The 25,419-nt window shown below is 37.2% G+C and overlaps 2 protein-coding genes across 2 annotated transcripts in view; one reads left to right on the top strand and one right to left on the bottom strand.

The window, feature by feature from the left end:
• Positions 1 to 10,186: 10,186 nt before the first annotated feature.
• Positions 10,187 to 17,705, top strand: LOC107602782 (neuronal acetylcholine receptor subunit alpha-2-like). The gene is made up of 6 exons (XM_016295356.1): positions 10,187 to 10,244; positions 10,700 to 10,851; positions 11,046 to 11,090; positions 11,237 to 11,346; positions 14,057 to 15,446; positions 17,580 to 17,705. The coding sequence occupies exons 1-6, from the start codon at positions 10,187 to 10,189 to the stop codon at positions 17,703 to 17,705; spliced, it is 1,881 nt and encodes a 626-aa protein (XP_016150842.1).
• Positions 17,706 to 21,231: 3,526 nt separating this feature from the next.
• The window catches only part of LOC107602766 (dynein heavy chain domain-containing protein 1-like), a 27,724-nt gene continuing 23,536 nt past the window's right edge, over positions 21,232 to 25,419 (bottom strand). The window contains exon 15 of the mRNA XM_016295341.1: positions 21,232 to 21,252. Coding sequence (XP_016150827.1) covers positions 21,232 to 21,252 — 21 coding nt within the window. The remainder of the gene's footprint in view (positions 21,253 to 25,419) is intronic.

Below are 25,419 nucleotides of genomic sequence, written 5' to 3'. Positions count from 1 at the left end.
GCGAGGACATCTTTCTCAGGGCAGGTCAGAAAGAATCTCTGAAAGAGCAAAAATACACACTGAGATGTGCTGCATTACTCTTTGTGTCACATAAAAAAGGGGAAATTGAGTGTGGTTTTGGCTGTTCGTTTTCCCAGACTCTAGGACTCTAGAAGAAGGAGATCAGTACAAAACATTTAAATTTAACACATGAAAAATGCTGATCTAAATTACATCCGTTAAACATACACTGCCAGTCAGAAGTTTGGTAAAGCTAAGATTTTTGAATGTTTTTGAAAGTCTTATGCTTACCAAAGCAGCATTTATTTGATCAAAAATACAGTAAAAACTGTAATTTAAAATAACTGTTTTGTATCTGAATATATTTTAAAATGCCATTTATTTCTGCGACGCAAAGCTGAAATTGCAGCATCATTACTCCAGTCTTCAGTGTCACATGATCCTTCAGAAATCACTCTAATATGCTGCTCTATTTTGCTTATCTAATTTCTTATTATTTTCAATGCTGAAAACGGTTGTGCTGCTTCAAATTTTTGTGGAAGCCGTGATACATTTCTGCTATAACCCATGGGTCAGCTCCACTCTTTCCCCCTCACTGCTCAAGGGTCTACGATTTCACAGGTTCTCTGCAGACCTCAGATGAACTTATGCATAATGCTGTGCCGAGTGCTGTCTGAAAGCATAAATATGACAGCAGTAATGGAATCTTTTTCAGCTAATAATATATCTGAGTGTCTTTAAATTACACTGCATTATGATCAGGTTCACAGGGGCTAAAAGACATAATGAGCTTCTTGAAAAGTAAAAGGACAGCATTGCAATTTTACAAGACACATGATGTCTAAATGTGAACAATATAATTGTTCTTATTCCAATTGATGAGAGATTACTACCACTGTCCATGGCTGGTGGCCTAAAGGACACAGATCTGCATTACACAAACCAGGTTCAACCCCAAGTAGAAGTTACCCAGAATTTAAGAGGTACTGATCTTGCTCTCTTTTTGCAGGAGGCATGTCCCTTCACTTTGGATACAATCAAATGCTAAATAACAAGCAACTAAATTTTAATTAGTCACATTAGTTTCACAGCATTTCTTTAATTGCAAGAAACCACCTTCATTCCTGTAAGGGAGTCAAGAGCCACTAGAGGGCAAAGTCTGTCAATGTAACGATCACCATATCATTTCACACAGCTTTTGGAATAGCACTCTAACATGCTACTATTTCTGCAGTATATAATATGCAGAGCACAACCAATCCACCAAACAGTTGTTGGTACCAATTGACTTGTTTTGTTTGGTTACCAACATTCTTCAAATTATCTTGTGTTCAGCAGAAGAAGAAGAAACACTCGTACAGGTTTGGAACAACTTGAGGATGAGTAAATGATGACAGAATTGTCATTTTTGGGTTACTATCCCTTTAAGGGCTGAGCAGACATAAAGAGTTTCATTTGGGCAGGAAATCATGTTTTTTCACAATTGTACTTTCAGGATGAAACTTGAAGATGATTTTGTAAGATGAGAACAGAAGTGGTGTATAGCAAAAATAAATGAGTGCTAATAAAAGACAAAAAAATCACAACCACCAATTGTCAGTAGTAATATTCCAGCTGCTACCTTCAAATTCAGAAGAAAGGGGGGAAAAATGGTCTTACGCAGGGCATTTTGAGCTTTTATTATATGGCACAGCAGTGTGAGAATTTATACTACTGTACAAACGAAGCAACATTCAATTTTGTAATTTAATTAGATCCAGTGGAAAACAATATCATATCAAAGCCATAAGAACTCGTAATAATGAACTTTCAGAAGCAGCATCGGTGTGGGAAGTGCAGGTGTGTTCTTGAGCTGATATTGCTTTTGTTAAAAATATGTCATACTTTTGATCTGTGGGTGGCCAGGTCTTATCCATATCTATTTCTGTTTCTTATTAGGACAAGGAAAGAAGCACCTCTCCGAGGCATCTGTCACCACCTTCGAAACCATAAGACCACCTTCGAGCAAAGACACAGAGGTCCTGCCTTTATTAACACCTGGAAAACACACTGCTCCAACAATGCCCTTCTCAGACCAAACTTCTTACAAATCAGCCATCTTTCACTCTGTCCTACTTAGCTGTTATAAATTCACTGTAAACCACGGCTTCTTGGGGCTTATTGCTGTATTTTACAGTCAAATTATGTTTTTCAGTGACTCTTAAGTTGAAGTTTTCTTCAACTTGTTTCCAGCACAGTGGCTCAACAATGTCGTGAGTTGACACACTTCATGATATGATAGCAGGAGTGGGAGTTTGATTAAATCTCCGCGAGATCCCAATTTCGTCGGTCCTCCGACGTGACGTCTCCGTTCCCTCCTTCAGGGAACGAGGGTTACATACGTAACCGAGACGTTTTCAGTGTTAAGTCCATGACTGTTGGTTCTCACCTGTGCTATTTGATCCAGAACTGTTTGTCTTGTCCTGATAGGTACATTTGCGGTGACATCGACCTACTTACTGTGACAATCCAATTTGGTAGCGGCAACATGAAAAAGTCCAATCTCTCTAGAGAACAAAAACAATTGCATATTGCAGTTTATCAAAAGTGACCATTTGAATGGGAATCCTAAACCCGTAATTGGTTTGTCTATACAGTCAGAACAGACCATGCCGTTTGTCAAGGGCTGGAAAACATCCAAAGCTCACAATGCATAGCCCAAACAGCAGCAGCAATTTCAGAAAGAGACTCCTCATTTGATATTTGGGTCTGCAGCTAAAAGATTCAAGCTAAAGGTCTTAAATCATGTATTCCTGCAATTATCATGGATGTATTTTCATAAAAGCCCCACTGGAACCTTAACTAACAACCTCATCAGTATTGCAGCAGGTGGACATACTTTCATCACATGCAGGAGAAAGATAAAAAGTAATTTGTGATGCTGATGCATATAATACAATCTGCTGAAACTGACTTATATACATTATGCACTTATATTAAATTAAATCTAAGAATGTCTACTGAACCTAAAAGACCCCTTTCCATGCATTCAGCAGTTAAATGAATTAACATCAAGTCAAACAGTAAGTCCTGAATAATGAAACTCTAATGAAATTCATTAAAGCTTCACATGTATTGTATCAACCATCTATTAGAATAAAAAGCAACCAAATACAATTATTCATTAATATACTGAATGTTTCAGATTGTATAAGAAAGGGCAGCCAATTTCTATAAAGAAGCTCTTGTATTATTTAAAACAAAATCATTGTAGCAGCGTTTGATTGGCAGCTCTTTTATCATATAGATTTACTGATATCTGCTTCACAGTCTTTGTATGTGAGGTTGAACCATAGGGAGAGCTGTCTTTAAAAATCAATTTGTTTGGTGTTAATTCCCACAAGGCAAGAGAAAAGATGAAAAGTAAAGGGGAGAGATGGTGTTTCAAGAGTGTAAAAACTCATTTGCATCTCAGCGAGAACACTGTTTTAACATGAAATCAATACTGACTAGAATAATTTATGTAGTAGAAATAACCTTTCCCATGCAAGTATTTTGAGTCTTAGTTGAGTGTAATATTCCTTTAAACCACTACAAGTGGAATTTGTACAGTGTGGTCAATGACAAATGACAAACAAGGAGTATCTATTTTACATTTACATTTAGTCATTAAGCAGATGCTTCTATCCAAATCAACTTACAAATGAGGACAATAGAAGCAATAAAAACCAACAAAAGAGCAATAATATGTAAGTGCTGTGATAAGTCTCGGTTTGCCTTATGCAGTACAAGTAGCAAGTTTTAAAAAATAAAAATAAAATAAAAACAAAACAAGTAGATAGATTAGAAAAAGTATAGAGAACGCTAGTTTTAGAGAGTCAATTTTTTTAAATAAAAAGAAAACAAGTCGAACGCAAGCTTCTGGAGGGCACATAAGTCTGAAGTAGTGGATTTAGGTAAAGGGGCGCAGAGCCAGTGGTTGTTTTGTATGCAAACATCAATGCCTTGAATTTTATGTGAGCAGCTATTGGAAGCCAGTTCAAATTGATGAAGAGAGGTTTGACATGCGCTCTTTTCGGCTCGTTGAAGACTAACCTTGCAGCCACATTCTAGATTAGTTGTAGAGGTTTGATAGAACTGGATGGAAGATCTGCCAAGAGAGCATTGCAATAGTCCAGCCTGGACAGAACAAGAGCTTGAACAAGGAGCTGTGTAGGATGTTCCGAAAGAAAGGGCCTGATCTTCCTAATGTTGTATAAAGCAAATCTGCAGGACCTGGCTGTTTTAGCAATGTGGTCTGAGAAATTCAGCTCATCAATGAAATTCAGATCATCAATCACAACTCCAATAACAACTATGGTTGATGCACCTAGCTGGATGGTTAAATTGTGATGAAGTGATGGGTTTGCTGAATCCACAAGCAGTTCTGTCTTAGCCAGGTTGAGTTTAAGGTGATGGTCCTTCATCCAGCAAGAAATGTCTGCTAGACATGCTGAGATGTGAGCAGCTATCTTCAGATCATCAGGATGGAATGAGAGGTAGAGTTGAGTGTCATCAGCATAGCAGTGATATGAAAAGCCATGTTTCTGAATGACAGAGCCTAGTGATGCCATGTAGACAGAGAAGAGAAGTGGTCCAAGAACTGAGCCCTGAGGCACCCCAGTAGCTTTGTCGAAGTCATATCACCCTGTAGCCCAAGACTGGTTGCCCAGTGAAGCAGGGTTGAGCCTGGTCAATACCTGGATGGGAGACCTCCTGGGAAAACTGAGTTGCTGCTGGAAGAGGTGTTAGTGAGACCAGCAGGGGGTGCTCACCCTGTTGTCTGTGTGGGTCCTAATGCCCCAGTATAGTGACAGGGACACTATACTGTAAAAAGCACCATCCTTCGGATGAGACGTTAAACTGAGGTCCTGACTCTCTATGGTCATAAAAAAAATCCCATGGCAATTCTCATAAAGCGTAGGGGTGTATCCCTGGTGTCCTGGCCAAATTCCCTCCACTGGCTTCTAATAATCCCCAACCACTGAATTGGCTCTATCTCTTTCTCCTCTCCACCTATAGCTGGTGTGTGGTGAGCGCACTGGCACTGTTGTACTGTGGCTGCCGTCGCATCATCCAGGTGGATGCTGCACACTGGTGGTGGTTGAGGAGAGAGCCCCTCATGATTGTAAAGCGCTTTGGGTGTACAAAAATACACAATAAATCACTATATAAATGTCTCATTCATTCATTCATTTATAGATGTTGCGATTTGGACAACTCACCCTTCCAAGATACCTTGAAGGGCCTACTTGAGAGGTAAGACTCAAACCACTGGAGTGCAGTTCCTGAGATGACCTTTGCCAATAGGGTTGACAGGAGGATCTGGTGGTTAACCATGTCAAAAGCAGCGGACAGATCCAGCAAGATAAGTATTGAAGATATGGAAGCTGCTTTTGCCAGTCTTAGGGCTTCAACAACCGAGAGTAAGGCAGTCTCGGTTGAATGTCCACTTCTGAAGCCAGACTGGCTGCTGTCCAGGAGTTTTTTCTGTGTGAGAAAGTCAGAGACTTGGTTAAACACAAATTGTTCAAGTGTTTTTGCAATGAAAGGAAGAAGGGATAATGTGTAGTTCTCTAAAAGAGCTGGGTTAAGAGTGGGTTTCTATAGTGGGGTTCTATCCGATAGGAGCCTGTTTAAATGCTGAGGGAAAAACACCAGTGTGAAGGGATGTGTTAATGATGTGAGTGAGTGCAACAATTACAAATCAAGCAGACAAGTAGTAGGATGAAAGTAAAAACAATCTAGAAAAAGAAACTAACCACCACAAAATTTCAAAAAGAAAAATCTAGTTAAAAATGTGCCAAATTCTTGGAAATGTATTCTTTGCATTTCACATGGTTTTGAAAAACCTTTATTTCACCATTTTTTTGTAGAAAAGTTTAAATATATTGACAAATTTTTTTTTGTAAAAATCAAATAAAAAGTGTTGTGTTGACATTCCTCACGTGAGTGTATTTTTCTTTTTTCAATTCATATTTTAATGATTATTTAAAAAGATAAAAATAGTTAATAAAAGTTTTTTTTACAAAACATCATAATTGTATTAATTAATTAATAGTTAATTAATATTCATAAATATTTTTACATTTTTGGGGAGTCTTTAGTTATTTAAGGGATTCTCTCTTTAAATTCTCTATATAAATTCCTGTTTTGTTTTCTTGTTATTTTGCATGTTTTAACACGTTGCACCGCATGACTTTGATTTGGCATACTTTTGGCAGATTTTTTTCCCCTGAATAATAAAAAAATATATATTTTGTTATCTAGAAAAAGAAACTAACCACCACAAAATTTCAAAAAGAAAAATCTAGTTAAAAATGTGCCAAATTCTTGGAAATGTATTCTTTGCATTTCACATGGTTTTGAAAAACCTTTATTTCACCATTTTTTTGTAGAAAAGTTTAAATATATTGACAAATTTTTTTTTGTAAAAATCAAATAAAAAGTGTTGTGTTGACATTCCTCACGTGAGTGTATTTTTCTTTTTTCAATTCATATTTTAATGATTATTTAAAAAGATAAAAATAGTTAATAAAAGTTTTTTTTACAAAACATCATAATTGTATTAATTGATAGTTAATTAATATTCATAAATATTTTTACATTTTTGGGGAGTCTTTAGTTATTTAAGGGATTCTCTCTTTAAATTCTCTATATAAATTCCTGTTTTGTTTTCTTGTTATTTTGCATGTTTTAACACGTTGCACTGCATGACTTTGATTTGGCATACTTTTGGCAGATTTTTTTCTCCTGAATAATAAAAAAATATATATTTTGTTGTTGTGCTTCATTATGATATCAGGACAATTGTCTCACCCATATATTTCTGACTGTATGCACAAAAAATATCAAAACGGAATTCTGAATAATTAAAAGCACGCTCATCATGTATTCATTGTATGTATTAATTGCATTTTTTAAATGATGAGGAATAATTCACACAAAAATTACATTCTGCCATCATTTGCCCTCATGTCATTTAAACCTCTTTCTTCTACATACAGTATAATGAAAGTGCTTAAAAACAGTAGTAAACCGCATAAACTAAATACATTTTTCCTCTTTTATTTTCCACAGATTACAGAAAGTCATACAGGTTTGGAACAACATGAAGATGAGTAGATGATGACAGAATTTGAATGATTCCTTTAATAAACAGGACAAAAAAAAAACGAGTGTTATGTCGTTACCCACATATTTATGCATACAGCCAGAGAGTGTGAAGCGCTGCAGAGGTCAGAGGTCATATATGGGCTCAGATATGCTGCTTATATGTAATTCTGATTCCACGATGCAGAAATAACCGAGATGAAATACGGAAGGCTGATATGGGAACAGGTGTTATGACTGGATACCAGATCTAGCACGGCATTGATCAACAATTAGTTGTAGCTAAGTAAGTTCAAATGTGAACATGACGTTCAGGGAGTGCACTTGCTTTATGAGTGTTGCTGTATGCTTGGGGGTGAATTTAGCTTTATGTGATCCAATTCAGTATATTAAACTCATATTTCTCTCTATTAAAGCACCATTGAATTGCTCTCTCTTATGTAAGGCTGGTTAAAGTCATATCCGCCTATTGATCAAAGCAGTTATGTTAGATAGGCATTCAGGGTGTGGAAATTTCAGATTCAGTAGGATGATATTGATCCGGAATATCTGAGTTTAAGCGTATGTGTGTGTCTGTGTGAATGAGAGAGAGAGACACAGACGAGGAGTGAGAGAAAGGATATCTCTGTCAGGTCTTTTCTCTCAGCACCTTAATGAAAGTCTGGATATTGCGATTCAAGGTTGAATTCATTCGCGTGGAGGACAACGTTCTCCGTGGGCATTTGCAAATGCCATCTGATGAAACAAATTATGAATGTTGATGACCGGGGATGTGTTCACAGCCAGAAAATAGCTCTTTGCAGCTGGTTTCTGTCCAACAATTAGTGTTTGTAGGTAAACAAACAGGTTACATGGTCTTGCTATTAGGTAAAGTGATAAGTCAGCTGTCAGCTGTGAGGGAAAAACCATTTCATATTTAGCATTTCACAACTCCAAGGTGTTTTATGCATGGCAAAAATGTATTGCAAGCTCTCCCTGAATGTCCAGATCATATCTGTATTATTCATAAAGAAATTGTAGGTCATCCATGGCTGATTTATTGCCTCTCGAGATGGTTAATCAGTTTCTTGGAGAGGCTCTTGTTGGATTGCAGGTGTGTGCTGGATTGGAAACAGCATGGATAAATATTTTATTTACTCTCTTTTAAAATGCTAATCTTCACCTGATAGCAGTTTTTGGTGGTTAGTTCTCTAGAAGACATACATGTCTTATGGTACAGTATTAATGATAAATGTTTGGCATGCATAACAGCCTTGGGGTTTTCTTAAAAGGGCTGGTTTACCTAAACAAGAGCATTATGTAATCATGTAATTATATATTATATATTTATCTATTAATATGATAGAATTAGAAATTATTTTATTATATATTTATTTATAACTTGGGACAAAATATACAAATATGAGACATTTAAATTTTGAATGAACTTTGAATCTTACTAACAGATAAATAAATAACAGCACAGGTTCATGCTATCAGGGACAAACGCTGAGACGGAGCGTCTCTTCTTGAAATTAATAAGCAGAAAGCATCCTGAGTTTGGCTGCCACTGCTCATCTGCACTGTTAGATCACTTCCAGACATATTTCAGTCTGTTTATGTCTCCTTTCCTTTGACTTTCCATCCCCCCCCCCCCCCCCCCCTCTCTCTCTCTCTCACACACACACACACCTGCTTGCTCTTTTGGTCCTGGATTTGCAATCTTAAACTTCTTTAAAGGTGAAACATGAAAACCGTAATAGAAAAATGCAATTAAAAACATTTGCTCATATAAACATATCGAGAACTTTCAAATAAGGTATTTAGCCACGTCATTTTAAGGATTTTGTCCTCAATCAATATCTTCCTGGCCTCTCTCTCTGTGACACATTCTCATGTATAAAGCGCAGCCTCCAGCGCACAACATCTACTCAGCGTAATAGGCAGAGATTGGAAGGTGGAGGGGCCAGAGAGGAGAGATACTGAGAGTGAAACAGCAAAACACAGAGAGAGAGGGGGAAGGAAGAGAGAAAGGGGGAGGGAAAAGAGTCTAATGACAGCTCGAGAGGCATTCTGATGGGCTCCTCACTTTTACAAGAGCTTTGGACACTTAATGACTATTTGTGGTTGATTTTATGCACTTTTTGGGTCTTTTTTTTCAGTTTGCAGAGAGATGATCTACCGGTCTTTTCAGAGATTTTTTGAAAAGAGGGGGATTTTTTAATATAATTTAGATTTTTTTTTTATTAGCTCAACTGGAAATCCTTTTTCGTTTGGGACATCATCCGACATCAGTTGGACAAGATGAGAGCAGCGTGGAGTGTCTTCTTGCTTCTGTCCGTCTGTCTGCAGCTGGAGTATGGTAAAGTCTGACCTTCGGTTTAACTTTACAAGTAACTCGCTGCAGTTACACAATACCCAATTTCCTGTTTATGTATTGATGCAGTGTGAATGAGGGGTAGTGAGCAGCTCAGGGGGTGTTTTGTCACTACATAATGTTTTTTAAAGACAAAGACAATAATGAAAACCGTAATAGAAAAATGCAATTAAAAACATTTGCTCATATAAACATATCGAGAACTTTCAAATAAGGTATTTAGCCACGTCATTTTAAGGATTTTGTCCTCAATCAATATCTTCCTGGCCTCTCTCTCTGTGACACATTCTCATGTATAAAGCGCAGCCTCCAGCGCACAACATCTACTCAGCGTAATAGGCAGAGATTGGAAGGTGGAGGGGCCAGAGAGGAGAGATACTGAGAGTGAAACAGCAAAACACAGAGAGAGAGGGGGAAGGAAGAGAGAAAGGGGGAGGGAAAAGAGTCTAATGACAGCTCGAGAGGCATTCTGATGGGCTCCTCACTTTTACAAGAGCTTTGGACTCTTAATGACTATTTGTGGTTGATTTTATGCACTTTTTGGGTCTTTTTTTTCAGTTTGCAGAGAGATGATCTACCGGTCTTTTCAGAGATTTTTTGAAAAGAGGGGGATTTTTTAATATAATTTAGATTTTTTTTTATTAGCTCAACTGGAAATCCTTTTTCGTTTGGGACATCATCTGACATCAGTTGGACAAGATGAGAGCAGCGTGGAGTGTCTTCTTGCTTCTGTCCGTCTGTCTGCAGCTGGAGTATGGTAAAGTCTGACCTTCGGTTTAACTTTACAAGTAACTCGCTGCAGTTACACAATACCCAATTTCCTGTTTATGTATTGATGCAGTGTGAATGAGGGGTAGTGAGCAGCTCAGGGGGTGTTTTGTCACTACATAATGTTTTTTAAAGACAAAGACAATAAAATCCCTATGCACATTACTAGAAAAAAGCTGCAACTACAAGAATGATACTTACTATATTATAATAATTATTTAATATTGTTATATGGTACAGTATAATAATATCGTTAATATTAATTATAATTTTTATTATAATACTAAAAATGAAATATTTTTTATTTAAAATAATAATAATAATAACAAACATTATGTTTTGCATGTAAAAACTATTTTTTGTAATGGAAACAGCTTTTATCCTATTTGCATGGTGTGGATTTAACCAGCGCTGATGAAACTTGGTTTTTAATCATCTGACCAGTGTTTTCCACCAGTCCAGCTCGTGCCCATGCGGAAGAAAGACTCCTGCAATCTTTGTTCAGCAACTACAACAAGCTCTCTCGTCCGGTAGCAAACATCTCAGATGTGGTTCTGGTCCACTTTGGCCTGTCCATTGCTCAGCTCATTGATGTGGTGAGTCTCAGATGCACTCCAGCACAGCGACATCTTAATTTTAGCAAAAAAAAATAGACAGTTTATGGACAGTGAACTATGTTGCATTTTTCTTGTAAAAATGTGCAGACATATACTCACTGTACAGTATATTTAACCCATCTCTTACTACTCTCTTCTGCATGGATATCCTACTTTGCATCATAATAAACCAGGATGAGAAGAATCAGATGATGACCACAAATGTCTGGGTGAAGCAGGTAGGTTTTCATAAAAAAATAAAACACAGCCCATAATTAGGCATTAATGAGATTTTTAATTGGAACTGGGCTCTTGTTGCTTCACTCTCCACCCCTGTCATACCTGCTGGTTGTGAACGGTGATGAGCACACATGTTTCCCTGCAGGAGTGGAACGATTACAAGCTGCGCTGGAACCCAGAGGAGTATGAGAATGTCACCTCCATCAGGATCCCCTCCGAGATCATCTGGAGACCGGATATTGTGCTCTATAACAAGTGTGTGAAGCTTTTAACAATCCGGAATTCGGCCAAATCCATTTCTAAGAATCTATATCCTCAAACACTGTTAACCTCCTGCTGTTCTAAGCGTTGTAATGTGTTCACGCTATTCCAGACTGCACTTTGGGTACCTGTTAATGGTTAACTCTTTTCCTCAGGGTGATGCTGTGGTTCTTACAGAGGAAACTGGTGCATAATATGTGTAATCTTTAATCCCCCTTTAATCTTAATTCTGTATGTCTTCTGTTCATGTAGTGATAACTAGAAGACATGGGAATTAGGCTGTCCTCCATTATGAGGGCTGATATGAGTACTGATCAGTGCTGCCCTTATAAGAGACCAGGTTGAAGTGAGCGAAATTACAGACGCTTCAGTTAGAGGTGCATTGCGTATGGCTTTTGCATTAAAAGAAATACTAGGTTTTAAAGAATGTCTTATTCATACATTACAATTACTAATCAGAAATGGAGTATAATTGGTTGCCTTTTTTTTTTTTTTAATCTACAGCTAAAATGTACTTTAAATTGTAAAAATAGTTCTTTGTCAAATCTACGAATTTAACATAGGATAATGTAAGGTAAGGATGTTTTATTTACTAGAATTATTACTTTCAGCTCAATCTATTTTGTTCACACAAAATTGAAAATTCTATCATTGTTTACTTACCCTTGTGTTGTTCCATATCTGTTTGATTCAATGGAGTTTGCAGTCTGGACTGAATGTCACCAACATGAAAGAAAAAGCCCACGTAACACGAAATAGTGCCAATAAACCTCAACAAAAAAACAACCACGCCTTTAATTCTTCTCAGGCTGCATGCAGTCCGATTCTGAGCCGGTTCTTTTACAGAATCTTTCAAAAAGACAAGCAAAATCAGGAGTTAAGGCTGGAATACAGTACACTACATGACTTTTAAAATCAGAAAAGTTTTTAACACACTTGGCATAATACACTTGCAGACTTTGTAAATAGTGGAAAACTGGCCATCATACACTAAGCGACTGAGGATCGGACACTACCAGACAGATGTTCCAATCACAACAAATTCACGCAGAAACGTGCGCCTTGTTGCTAGGAGATGCTTGACAAATGAAAACAATATGTGTTCTAAAATAGGCTGAAAATATCAAACATGTTTCATATCCTCCAGCTGGATGCAATCAAAGCCTGAAGTTAAAAAATCGGAGTCTGTGACCACCATACACTATGTGTGTTTCTATGAAATCTGTCAACTCAAATCTGCAGACTGACTCTGATTTTCGGCAGCTAGTGCCGACTTATCCAAACTGTAAATCGGGACAAAAGTCACGTAGTGTATTCCAGCCTTTAGCAGATTGAATCGTTCTCGAAATTGACTCAACAAACATCCCACTCACTTCAACAGGAATACTTTTATTGATGTTCGTCACGTGAAACTCAAATTACTGCTCATATGGCCTACAGTTAAAGATCATTTAATCTGTATTTGAATAATACAAATAAATATGTATTTAAAAAAGTCCTTTTGATCAGCTTTTTAAAAATTGCTAGTAAATTTCTAATTATATATTATCACCAAACCTTGGAATGGATTGCTTGATTGATAGATCAATCAATCAATCAATCAATCACGGTTTGTAGTTAATTTTGGCAATATTCATTCAAAAACTGAGGTGTATAAGCTCAGATCAATGAGGCCTACGATTAATCAGTTCCAAAATGAAATACAAAACCTGTGCCAATTGAAAGAAAACAAGTTGATAAAAAAAGACTCAATCCGTTATTTGATAGGCCTAATAATATATCATAACAAGAAATGTATTAGCAATTTTTTGTAGGCTGGTCATTTTTGACTGGGAACATCACACGTGTAAGTTAATGCAATAACATCAACAAGCATTTTCTAGACAAAGCAAATCTATTTAATTATTTAATTATTCAATTCTAATTCTGTTCTTTATATAAAAAAACTTACCCCTTTTAGACTTGCACTCTATTTATTTACTAACTGCTTGTTTTCTTTAAAAAAAACCCACTTGCTTCTCTAATCTTTTTGCATTCTATCTATTTGTTTTCTTTTTATTTATTATACAATTATAATTCTGACTTTCTGACTTCTTCTGATTAACAAAAGCAAAAAAGGCCTCTAACACTAGCTTGCTCTATTCTTTTTCTATTCTATCTGTTTTCTTTTTATTTATTATATGATTTAAAAAACCCTTGCTACGTGTACTGCATTAAGTGAAGTTAAAGCACTTGTACATTATTGCTCTTTTGCTGATTTTGATTGCTTCCATTGTCCTTATTTGTAAGTCGCTTTGGATAAAAGCATCTGCTAAATGTCTATGTAAATGTAAATCGTCTCTGGGTCAGAACACAATATGAGTTAAGACACTTTTTTGTCCTTTTGAAACTTGATATAAACAATGATTGAATTTTTGGTTGAACTGATCTTTACATAAGCTCTGATTGCACATTTGCAGTTTAAGTGAATACAGAAGCTATTATAACAATTATGAACTCTCTAAAATTTCCTTGATCCAAGATATTTGCTCTATTAGGAAGAAAGTTCTGAGAGTTGAGAGGTTAAACACAGTCAAAGACGTCATGGGTTATTGATGCTTTGGCTCACTGTGATGTGCACTGACACCACTAAAGCTGTCTTTCACATTGCTCCACAGATATTTCATTGCAGGCTCTATCTGATAGTTTTGTGTTTGATCTGCAGTGCGGACGGAGATTTTGCGGTGACTCACTTGACTAAAGCCCAGGTGTTTTACAATGGCTGGATCAAATGGAAACCTCCTGCCATTTATAAAAGCTCCTGCAGCATCGATGTCACCTTCTTTCCCTTCGACCAGCAAAACTGCAAGATGAAATTCGGCTCTTGGACGTACGATCGGGCCAAGATTGACCTGGTCAGCATGGCCAGTGATGTAGACCAGATGGACTATTGGGAAAGCGGGGAGTGGGTCATCATAAACGCCGTTGGCACTTACAACATCAAGAAGTACGAGTGCTGTACGGAAATCTACCCAGATATCACCTACTCCTTCATCATCAGACGTCTTCCTCTGTTCTACACCATCAATCTAATTATCCCCTGCCTGCTTATATCCTGCCTGACCGTGCTGGTCTTCTACCTTCCCTCAGAGTGTGCGGAGAAAATCACGCTATGCATCTCTGTCCTCCTCTCTCTGACCGTTTTCCTCCTGCTTATCACGGAAATCATCCCCTCAACCTCGCTAGTAATCCCGCTTATTGGCGAGTACCTCCTCTTCACCATGATCTTCGTCACCCTCTCTATCATCATCACTGTGTTTGTGCTCAACGTACACCACCGTTCGTCCCGCACACACAGCATGCCACACTGGGTGCGCCAGTTTTTCCTCCACCTGGTGCCCCGTTACCTGTTCATGAAACGTCCTCCCACCTCAGGTAAGAGGAATTGTAAGAAACTGATTGAGATGATGCACAAGCCAATGGCATCACAGTCCATGTTTCTACGGAACAACATTCTGGATATTTCTCCGCAAAGCCCGCTCCCTCGTTTGGACATGACCTCGGTTGCCCAGCTGGATCAAATTCAGCAGGACTCTTCCCCCAAACCCATGTTTTTCTGCAGTTCTCCCAGCACCCAGTATTCCATCCTGCAAGAGGAAACTTCACAAACACCTCAAACGCCGGTCTCCGCTTATACGTGCGCATACACAAACAGCATCTTTGCCTCAAGCACACCTTCATTTCCTGATACTATGCTTGGTACTCTGCTACACACTATCCCGCAGGATGGAGCCGAGTGTACACACTGTGATATCCAAGGCCAGAGTGTTGAGAGCATCTTCGTGGAAGCTAAAGAGAGTGTGCTGGAAGCAGGGAGTTGTCAACACTGTCTTACATCTGAGGGGACGAGTCTACAGAAGCTTGATCACGATGAAGCAGGGAGGTGTACCAGACATAACATGCCCAACGCTCAGATCTCCAGCTCTAACAGTGACGGCACTGCTGATCTGAATGCAGAGGAGCCAGGGAGCAATCTGTCGCAGTCCCTGCTCAAAGCCCTGGAAGGAGTTCAGTACGTTGCTGACCATCTGAGAGCAGAAGATTCAGACTTTTCGGTAAGTTTTACCAATTAAAAGAGTGCTTCGCCTTCAAGACAAATGAAAATGTTGTCATCATTTAATCACTGTTATGTCATTCCAAACCCGTGTGACTTTCTTTCTTTGGTGGAACATAAATGTTCACACTAGGCCTGCCGGTATAACATGTTAATGTGGCGCGTTAAATTATAGAATAAATAACGTGTTAAAATGAATACATTTAATGCACCCCATCCCCGTCCCGGCCCAGACCTGTACATCACCTTACACTGCATGCAGTTGCTGCCAAACATGATGCAGGAAGACGACTGACTGTGGGATATATGAGAATGCAGTTATACGCCCTTAAAATTCAAGAAATGAGGGCAAATTGAAAAAAAAAAGTCTTATATTTATACCATATGATATTGTTTAACAATATCACATGAGCAAGAGTGCTGATTTTCTCGAATATCTGCAAATGTGATACTGATTTTAATAGTTCAATAAACAAGAAGTTAATATTGTGTTAAATTTTAGAAACAATATTGTCAATGTTCTCAATCTCGCAGACGAAAATAGTTTCAAACAAAGCCCCAGCTGTAGCCTACTGTTGCATCTTTCGAGCAACACACAGCTGGAAAGTTTTGTAACTGAATGAATCCACGTTTTTTGAGTAAATCGAATGAGCCAATGATTCAGGGAGTCATTCATAAAGATACTCGTTTCATTTTTTTAAATCAATCAGCCTGAACAAATTGGTTGAATGAATGACTCACTCACTCACTCTTTCTAAAGCTACTATTTGTCATGTCTGTTCAATGCTTTTCTCACCTATAACACAGTAATAATCTTTAAGGGGGGTGGGGCGTGAGATGTGGGATTAATTAATTGGCACATCATATAATTAATTAGAGTCAGATTTTGATGAATTAATGAATTCAATTCATTTATTCAGTTAGTCACACACTTCCATCACCCTGATTTTATGCGCATTTTGAAATATCACATCAGAAAAGAGTACGGAAACGCCCAATTTGGGGGGGGGGGAATTCTTAATTTGCAAAATAAATAAAAAAACAACACTTCCTGGTAAACTGGCACTAAATATAACCAAGAAAAGTAGGAGAAGCCACTGAATATAATAATTTTCATATATAATAAATGCGCTCGAAACAATCTTTTCTTTCAGAGGTGAATGCTGCTGTTTGGGAACGCAGTCGTAAGACAGTTCTGGGAGGAAATTACAGAAATACTTTGACAGACTTTGCTCAGGCATTTCAGAGTGACCAAAACAACCTTTAAATGCTGTGCAAATTAAGAGATTTTTTTCCATCACTCGTTTTTGATGCGGTACTTCAAAATGCACATAAAAACAGGGTGATGGAAACATAGCTAATGACTAAAACTGGTTACTCATCTTTGTGAACTGTTAATTAAAAGAACCAATATATTCATTTAAGAATCAGAGTAGCCTGACTGATTGCTCTGTGTATTTATGAATCACTAAATTGAACCCGCTGATATGTTCTTGAATCGAACTATTGATCGCGTTATTGTTTCTTGCCATTATTTTGCGGTATGCAGTCTTTTAATTTCATCAAATTCAATACAAACTACAAAGTCACATTCACAGCTCAGGTAAAATATGATTTCTTCAGTTGTTGTGCTGAAGATTAGATAAAAAGCTGTGCAGGAAACTCTGCTGTACGGTTATATTCATGTTTTATGTCATATGGGTTTGGAATGACATGCGGGTGAGTAAATATTTATTTTTGGATGAAGTAGGCCTATTTCTGGAAAAAAAAATGCAGTAGAGATGAAAGTAAAATAAAAACAAACACAAAATAACTCTAAAGGTAAATAAACTGTTAAAAAAAACTGTAAAAAATAATATCCAGGATTGAAAAACTTGTTATAAGAACCTTGAAACATTAGATTCTTCTTTAGCAAGAGATTCTGCTCAAGTCCTTCCGAGGCACTTTGAGCTGGCCTTTGATATTTGTATAATTTTTTTTTATCACTGCTCTTGCTACACTACAAAAAACAGAAAACACAGTGGTCTCACAGGAAAGTAGTCATCCAAAAAAAAATCAATTCTGAGAGGGAAAGATGCGAGTGAAAAATATATCATGATATCTGAAACGAATGAATCTCCTTTTGCCCCACCAGGTGAGGGAAGACTGGAAATATGTTGCCATGGTGATTGATAGAATATTCCTCTGGATGTTTGTGCTGGTGTGCATTCTGGGTACCGTCGGATTGTTCCTCCCACCGTGGCTGGCTGGAATGATCTAGATCCTCATGTGGAGTCTCTGATTGGCTCTGAGTGGGTGGGGAATGTTCTTGTCAATCACATTTGACTTCAGTGGCCTCACTAAACCTACGCTCTCATGAAAATGAAGTGATGTTTATGGAGTCAATTTAATGCCACATATACTCGCAAAAGAATTGAAGTATTGCAAAAGAAAATAAAGTTTTGCAAACGAAAATGAAAGGATTGAGAAAAAAATAAATGTGCTTTTTGCAAAAAAAAAAAAAGAATTGCAAAAGAAAATGAAGTATTGCAAGAAAAAATTAAGTTTTGCAAACAAAAATAAAGAATTTCAAAACTATAAATGAAACAGAGCAAAGCAATGATTTCGCAACACATATTTTCCATGGCCATAGCTACTAATTTATTTGCAACGCTGCTTTTATTATGCGTTTCAGTCAAGTGTGCACTTGTGATACTGTTTTTTCCCTTTGTACTTCATGTTTCTGCGCATTTCACTTTCTGGCATTGTTTTGACATGGGGGTGGAGTCAAGGGACTGGGGCGTGTATAACAGGCCTGGACACGCCTTCCTGGAAGTTACGTCATCGGCCTGAGACGCAGATCACATCTGATCATGGCACAGTCCTTGAGCAGAGGCATGCGGGTGGATCGTTTCCTTTTATTCACAAGCATTAAAGGGGTCCTATTATGCTCTTTTACAAAGTCTTGATTTTGTTTTGGGGATGTATTAGAATAGGCTCTCATACTAGGTTGTTCAAAAAACACATTATTTTTCACATATTTTACACAAGCGGCAACCTCCCGCTCTCTCTCGTGAAGCCAACAAGTGACTTAAACTGTAATTCATCAACTGGCCGCTAGAGGCTGGCTGCAAAAGGGAGCCAATCCCATAGACTCCCCATGTTAAAATGCCCAACTTTAGAGCAGAAAAAAACGTTTACAGCCTGGTTAAAAAAATTATTTTGGTCTATATAGCCTTCATGACAACTGTGAGGGGGGTGATTTTTTTTTATAACTCATCCGTTTAAATGATATTAAGCCTTAAATTTCTGCATAATTAAGGGCGTGACCACTTGAGTGACAGGTGGATTACTGCTGCTAGGTGGGCGTGGCTTCAGCAACCTGCTCCCGACTCTTTGCCCATTTTCGATTTTCCAGGAGTGATATTTGAGAGCGATTTAACCCCGGATGATTGTAACCACTCTAAGCTCGTCTGCCTTGGGGAAAGCTAGCGTGTCTCCGACATAGTGATAACACTCGTTGCCTTCTCTAGTGCAGCTCAACCAGGTCTCTATGCATTGTAATCCAAACGAGTCGTTCGTTGTAGTTTTTGAAAAAATAAAATATCTCCTTTTGAAGTGGACTTTGAGCTTTGTAACTTTGCAGATCTTTTTTATGCTCAAACAGCAACATTACAGACTAACTAAAGTTGAAAAAGTGAAAAAGCATAATAGGACCCCTTTAAAACATGCATGGTTTCGCTTTATTAACTATATGTGTACTAACAGCGTATGCTCAAGTTAAAGAAGTTGCTAACATGAACATCTGCTGTTTAGTTCTCTCAATGTGCACACTGTTATAGCATTAAAATGTGTATTGTTTCGTTTTGTTAAGTAAATATTAACGGTGTTTGTTAAAATCTGTTAACCTGTGGGAGGACGTCAGCGCACAGAAGCATTCTTTGTTTATATTCGTTCAAAGTTACTGCGATGTAATTAACTTGATAAACTGTACATCATTAAAAAGGTCTATGACTCAAGCTTCATTTTTTAAATCTTAGTGACAGTCATTTCTTGTCAGGAGTTATGTAAATGAAAAATTAAGTCAATACCTTTTTGTTTGCAAAACTTCTTTTTCTCGCAATACTTTATTTTCTTTCGCAATTCTTTGCAAAAAGCACAGTTATTTTTTCTCAATACTTTCATTTTCGTTTGCAAAACTTCAATACTACTACTACAATACTGCAATACTTCTTTTGCAATTACGTATATGTGGCATTGACTTGACTCCATAGGATGTTTAATGTCAGTGCTTCTCACTGCAACAGGAAGTTAGTAGTGGGATTCTGTGCACATGAAGGACTGTTTTGTGCTAAATGCAAGTTAATAAAAAATGTAATGAAACCAAATGAAACTACTGTGATCATTTACTCACCCTCATGCCTTTCCAATGATTTTATTTCTTCTGTGGGATATAAGGAGAAACTCTGAATAGCTCTAATCACTCTTTTCCATTCAGGTAAAGCTTTCAGACTTAAAGGGATAGTTCACCTCAAAATGAAAATTCTGTCATCATTTACTCATCTTCAAGTTGTTCCAAACCCAGCAGAGTTTCTTTCTTCTGCTGGACACAAAAGAAGATATTTTGAATAATGTGGGTAACTAAACCGTTTCTGGTCCCCATTGACTTCCAATGTATTTTTTCTCATAATATGGAAGTCATTGGGACCAGCAACTGTTTGGTTGCACACATTTTTCAAAATATCTTTTTTGAAAGAAACTCATAAAGAATCAGGTTTAGAACAAAGGGTGAGTAAATGAAAACAGACTTTTCCTTTTTGAGTGCACTATCCCTTTAAAAGGGGACACAAAATCATAATTAAGACATAAGACCTTGTATATCCAAGTCTTCTGAGGTCGTCAGTCTGTGTGCAGTAACTTAACTTGTATTTAACCTGGAACATTCCTTTCAAGAAAACTGGGTGAGTTGATTCAGTCTGTCATCTTAAGTCCTGTACATTTTTTGAATACTAAACCCACTGATATAAAACACAGAAATCAACATAAAGAATACATCTCGCTTAATGGTTTACACTGGAAACTATTTCAATTATTTAAATGAATAGTTTTCCCCTATTTTGGGCATTGCATCACAGCACATGGATCTCAGTGTGTGAGAATGACCTACAGGAGATTTCAGCTGTGAAACATGACAGCAGATAAAATTGTGCAATAGTTTGTTCAAGTCTGTCCTGAATGTGATATGAATTCATAAAGATCATTCCCAAGGTCTGCTTGTATTTCAGCTGTTCACCTTTACAAACACTGAATATATCAGACTGAAGATGCCAAAAGAAGCAGGTCCATCTTAACTTGTGAAATATTACTGACATTATTTATGTCCATATTTCGGAAACAGCTTTTAACAAATACTTTTTACAAAAATTACTATGTCGATTAAGGTTGCAAGATTATTCCTTTTAATAAACTAAATGAACTTGCAGGGGCTATTTATAACAGGAAGAATTACTATTTAAAATGCTAAATTTCAGATGATTTAGTAACTGAATGTTAAGATGTCCATTAAAAAGCCATATGGAGGAGTGATGAAACATCTTCAAAAGACAAGAAATTAGTCCATTAATAGCAAATGAAAGCCACATGAGATTAAATCTGTCTTTCAAGTATTTCGTGAAGGATTTAAGATTTTGCCATTAAATGCTGACATTTCCCAATGAAAGGTTTAGCAAGACATGTTACCGTTATCGTTCCTGAGCAATACCGAAATAGCTGTCAAGGAAAATCTGCTCTAATTCCCCTCTCTCCTCTCAGGAGGTGGATGAGTTGACCTACAAGAGAAGAGGTCACAGGTTGAGTTAAATCAGTGCCTCAGAGCAGATGGAAAGCTTAGAGTGAACCAGTGCTGTCGTCCTCTTCAAGAGCATCACCGATATTGGATTTCACCATCCACACCATAATGAAAGCTGTCAAACAACTAGGCTGCCACTTTAAAACATGTACTAACAGCAATTCCTTTATCTGTTGGGTATGTCTTTGTAAATAAATACTGGTTCAACGACATATTCATCATAAGTTCTCTTTAAAATGTTCGATACCCATACATTTGTATAAGTAACATGCCAGTTGTTAAGAATCAATTTCAGATTTTGACAAAAATATACCGTTCCAAAGAAACTTTAGAGATAAAAGTTGGTTGATTGAATTAAACCAAAACCAATGCATGGGCTGTTCATCCTGCTTTGGTTCATACATATTTAAACAAATGTCCACTGGCCAAATATAAATGATCTGCAGAAAAAGCCACAGTATTTGGTAATAAATGTAATGATTAATCATTTCATTAATAAGGATTGTTTATGTTTAGATTCTCAGAAACTTGAATGTACAGGTATGTGGTAGTAAATAGAGAAGCATCTCTTACTGCTGAGGTGCTTTGAATGTTTTTACTTATAAATGCATTTTCTAAATGACGTCTCAGATTTGATTCTAGGAGATCACTATCTGTTACCCGGGCTGGACTGGATAATCTGCAATTTCAAGAAGGAAATCCCCTGTACCCCGCTGAAAGACCAGTCTGCTCACCAGCATATCATGTTTTGGATGCTGATGTGCTGGTGTCTGACTTTTATCTTGGTGAACCAGATTCAATGGTTACTGTAGGTTTTTATAGTTAAAGGAACAGTTCACCTAAAAATGAAAATTTGTTGAAAATGTACTTCATCCAAGATGTAGATAAGTTTGTTTCTTCATCAGAATAGATTTGGAGAAATGTAGCATTACATCACTTGATCACCAATGGATCATCTGCAGTGAATGGGTGCCGTCAGAATGAGAGTCCAAACAGCTGATAAAAACAGCACAATAATCCACAACACGACTTCAACCTATCAATGAAGCGAAAAGCTGCATGTTTGTAATAAATAAATTCATCATGTAGATGTTTTTTATGTCAAATCATTGCTTACAGCTAAAATATGAGTCCTCTATTCATTTTGTTGCTTTCTCTAGTGAGAGACATGCTGTTTCTCCAGTAACAGAAAGCAATGCTGATCCACACTGGAGATTTAGTACTATACTGCATTTACATTTAATAATTTAGAAGGCTTGTACACAGAAGAGCCAACAATGACAAGTTAACAATCTAAGAAGTGCAGTAAATGAGGAAAAGACAAAACAGGAAATTAGTTAAAGGGTTATTAAAATACAAAAATTTAAATTACCCCATGATTTACTCACCCTCAAGCCATCCTAGGTGCATTTGACTTTCTTCTTTCAGACGAATACAATCAGAGTTATTTATAAGCTTTATAAAGCTTTATCCAAGCTTTATAATGGCAGTGAATGGTGGTCGAAATTTTGATCATTGATCACCATCCATCATAAAAAGTGCTCCACACGGCTCCTGTTGCACGCGCTTTCACGAGAGAGTGGCAAAACAAAATACCGGTCATGAATTAGAAGTACAAAACGAGGATTTGTAAAAAAAAAAATTATCATTGGATTTTGATATAGGCCAAGAGGAGACTGGTTTTCCTTTGCTGTAAACAAAACTTGCTTCTAGTGAGACTAGCATATTCTCACCGGAGCTTTATGCTATGCCTACGTTCTACTTCATCCGCTGGAACGACACTCTTGTGAACACGTTGTTTTGATTGTGCTTCAGCTCTGTTTTTCATTGCGGAAGAAGGTGGTTCAGGGTACTGGCAACCAGGGCCGTACGCAGGTTTTTACAAATACCTAGGTCCCAAAAAGGAGATTGGTAGGGGGGTTCGGGGGCATGCTCCCCTGAGAAAATTTAGATTTTCCTGACCTACATGTGTGCATTTTAAGATGTTTTAAGGCTCACAAATTGGATAATAATATAGGTTTAAAACCAAGTCAGTGGGCAGTAGTAGCCTAGAATAAATTATTTTTCAAGATAACAGATTCTTAAGCATGAGAATCAGATTAAATGTTGCAATGAATGATCCACGCTACAAACTGGAAATAGAGAAGATATAGTTTGCTTAAGTTTATGAATGTAATAATCCTGGGGCAAGTTCAAGCTCAAACCTGTGGGCAATGTTTTGCTATGGTTTCCGGGTTGAACGACATGTTTCCTGGAAACGGTGTGCAACGGGGTTTGAGATACGTTTTCTCTTGTTTGGTGGGTGTGTCAAAAATGTCAGCCCAATCAGCAGCAACATGTAAATAAACCACGCGGTATTAAAGAGACAGCTTGCACAATGTAATTAACATCCAAATAAATTCACAAGAGCAAGTATATTGTTTGCACATGTTTATTTACATTAAAGGCAAAATAACTGAAATAATAAGGGCACAAGTATAGATCTGGAACTTCTTTAAGTCTGTCTAAATATCATTTAGTAATTGCAATGTCTTCTGGTCCATATCCTTTCCTTAGGAAGGTGTGCAAGACACTGATTCATGTAACATAAAAATACTATTTATATATTTTGCTATTGTATTGAGGAGTGACACTTACATAAACTTTTCTATACTCCTCTGATTATATAATGGTAAATATTACAATATCATAGCACAACAACAGTGATCAGCAATAATGATGAGCCGAATACTCACAATAAAAATAATAACGTCATGATCATAACACAGTCTCGTATTAAACACGTGTTTATACCGATTTCATCAGGCTCCGAAAATTCTTCAAAAAGTCTCTCTCCGGTACAGAACTGCATAGGTTAAACTTACGGGTCTATCACGTGATGAACGAACGACTCGAAAAACCAGAAGACTCGAGAGATGAACTAATCAATTTTCTTTCCGGCTCAGACTGCATTGGTTAAGCTTATGGGGCTGTCACGTGATGAACAAACGACTCAAAAAACCCAAAGACTCGAAACTACTTGTCTAATTCCAGTACAGAACCTATAGGATGTTGCGCATGTGCGACTGAACGAATCACACCCGAAGACGACTCGTTCCTCTGAGTCACATTAAAGATTCGTTCAAAATGAACGAATCGTTCAAGAACGACCCATCACTAATAAACATATAGATTGATAAACAGGGAGCGAACTACGGGGGAGCTAGTGGGAGCTCGGCTCCCCTTAATAAGACATGGGCTCCCCTGAAAAGGTGATTTGTGAAATTTTGGGGGGTCTCAAAAAATATTGACAATGTGTTATTTTGACGTGCAATTTCAGTTTTGTGTAATGTGATCATCGTGGATTATTATGTGTAAAATTGCAAAAATATCATTCATTCATGCATGACGGCGATTTAAACCTAATTCACTTTAATAAAGATAACTATACATGCTATTCTTGTCATGAGCATCAAGGTGTGGGGGCGCTGCGGTGCAAATTCCACTCATGTTTAGTACATGTTAACTCAAAGATTCGTAGAAAAAATATAAACGCTAGTCTGGTCGATTCTGTGTTAAGGTAAGGCATGTTATTCGCAATTATGTGTTGTGGCTGGGTTGTTATAGATCTGCGTGACTCGATGTCTTAGGCCTAATTGAACGGAGGAATTATGGTATTCTTCTGTAGCCTGACGACGAGTAACTCTAACCGTTGTTCATGTGAACTAAGACAGCCTGATGCTTTGTTTATAGACTATTTGTGGGTGGCTGTTTGTTGCTTCACCTATAAATTTGTGTCGATAAAGTATAATAGGGTAAATCCTGTATAGTGATTTATCCTATATAGTGCTTGCATAAAGCAAGTAGTGCATACACTTGTAGCTGTTATGTATCTTTGTAATTCATTGTAAGCCCCCTTTTGAGGCACGCGCATGCGCACGAAAAACAAATATTTGTATTTAATTCATGCTAAATATAAGTTAGACAGCTTAATTTATGCTAAACAATGTTATTATAGTTAACTAAAACTAAACCCATAAGAAACATTTTCTCTACTTGAAATAAAATAAATGTTAATCAAAATAAAATACTAAAAACACAAAAATAAATTATTGTTATATGATACATTATTATTAATTATTATTATTATAAAAATATTTTATAAAAA

The sequence above is a fragment of the Sinocyclocheilus grahami genome, unplaced genomic scaffold (assembly GCF_001515645.1).
Source record: "Sinocyclocheilus grahami isolate Dianchi unplaced genomic scaffold, SAMN03320097.WGS_v1.1 scaffold335.1, whole genome shotgun sequence".
In the NCBI taxonomy this organism is placed as follows: Eukaryota; Metazoa; Chordata; class Actinopteri; order Cypriniformes; family Cyprinidae; genus Sinocyclocheilus; species Sinocyclocheilus grahami.
This window is presented reverse-complemented; position numbering and strand designations above follow the sequence as displayed.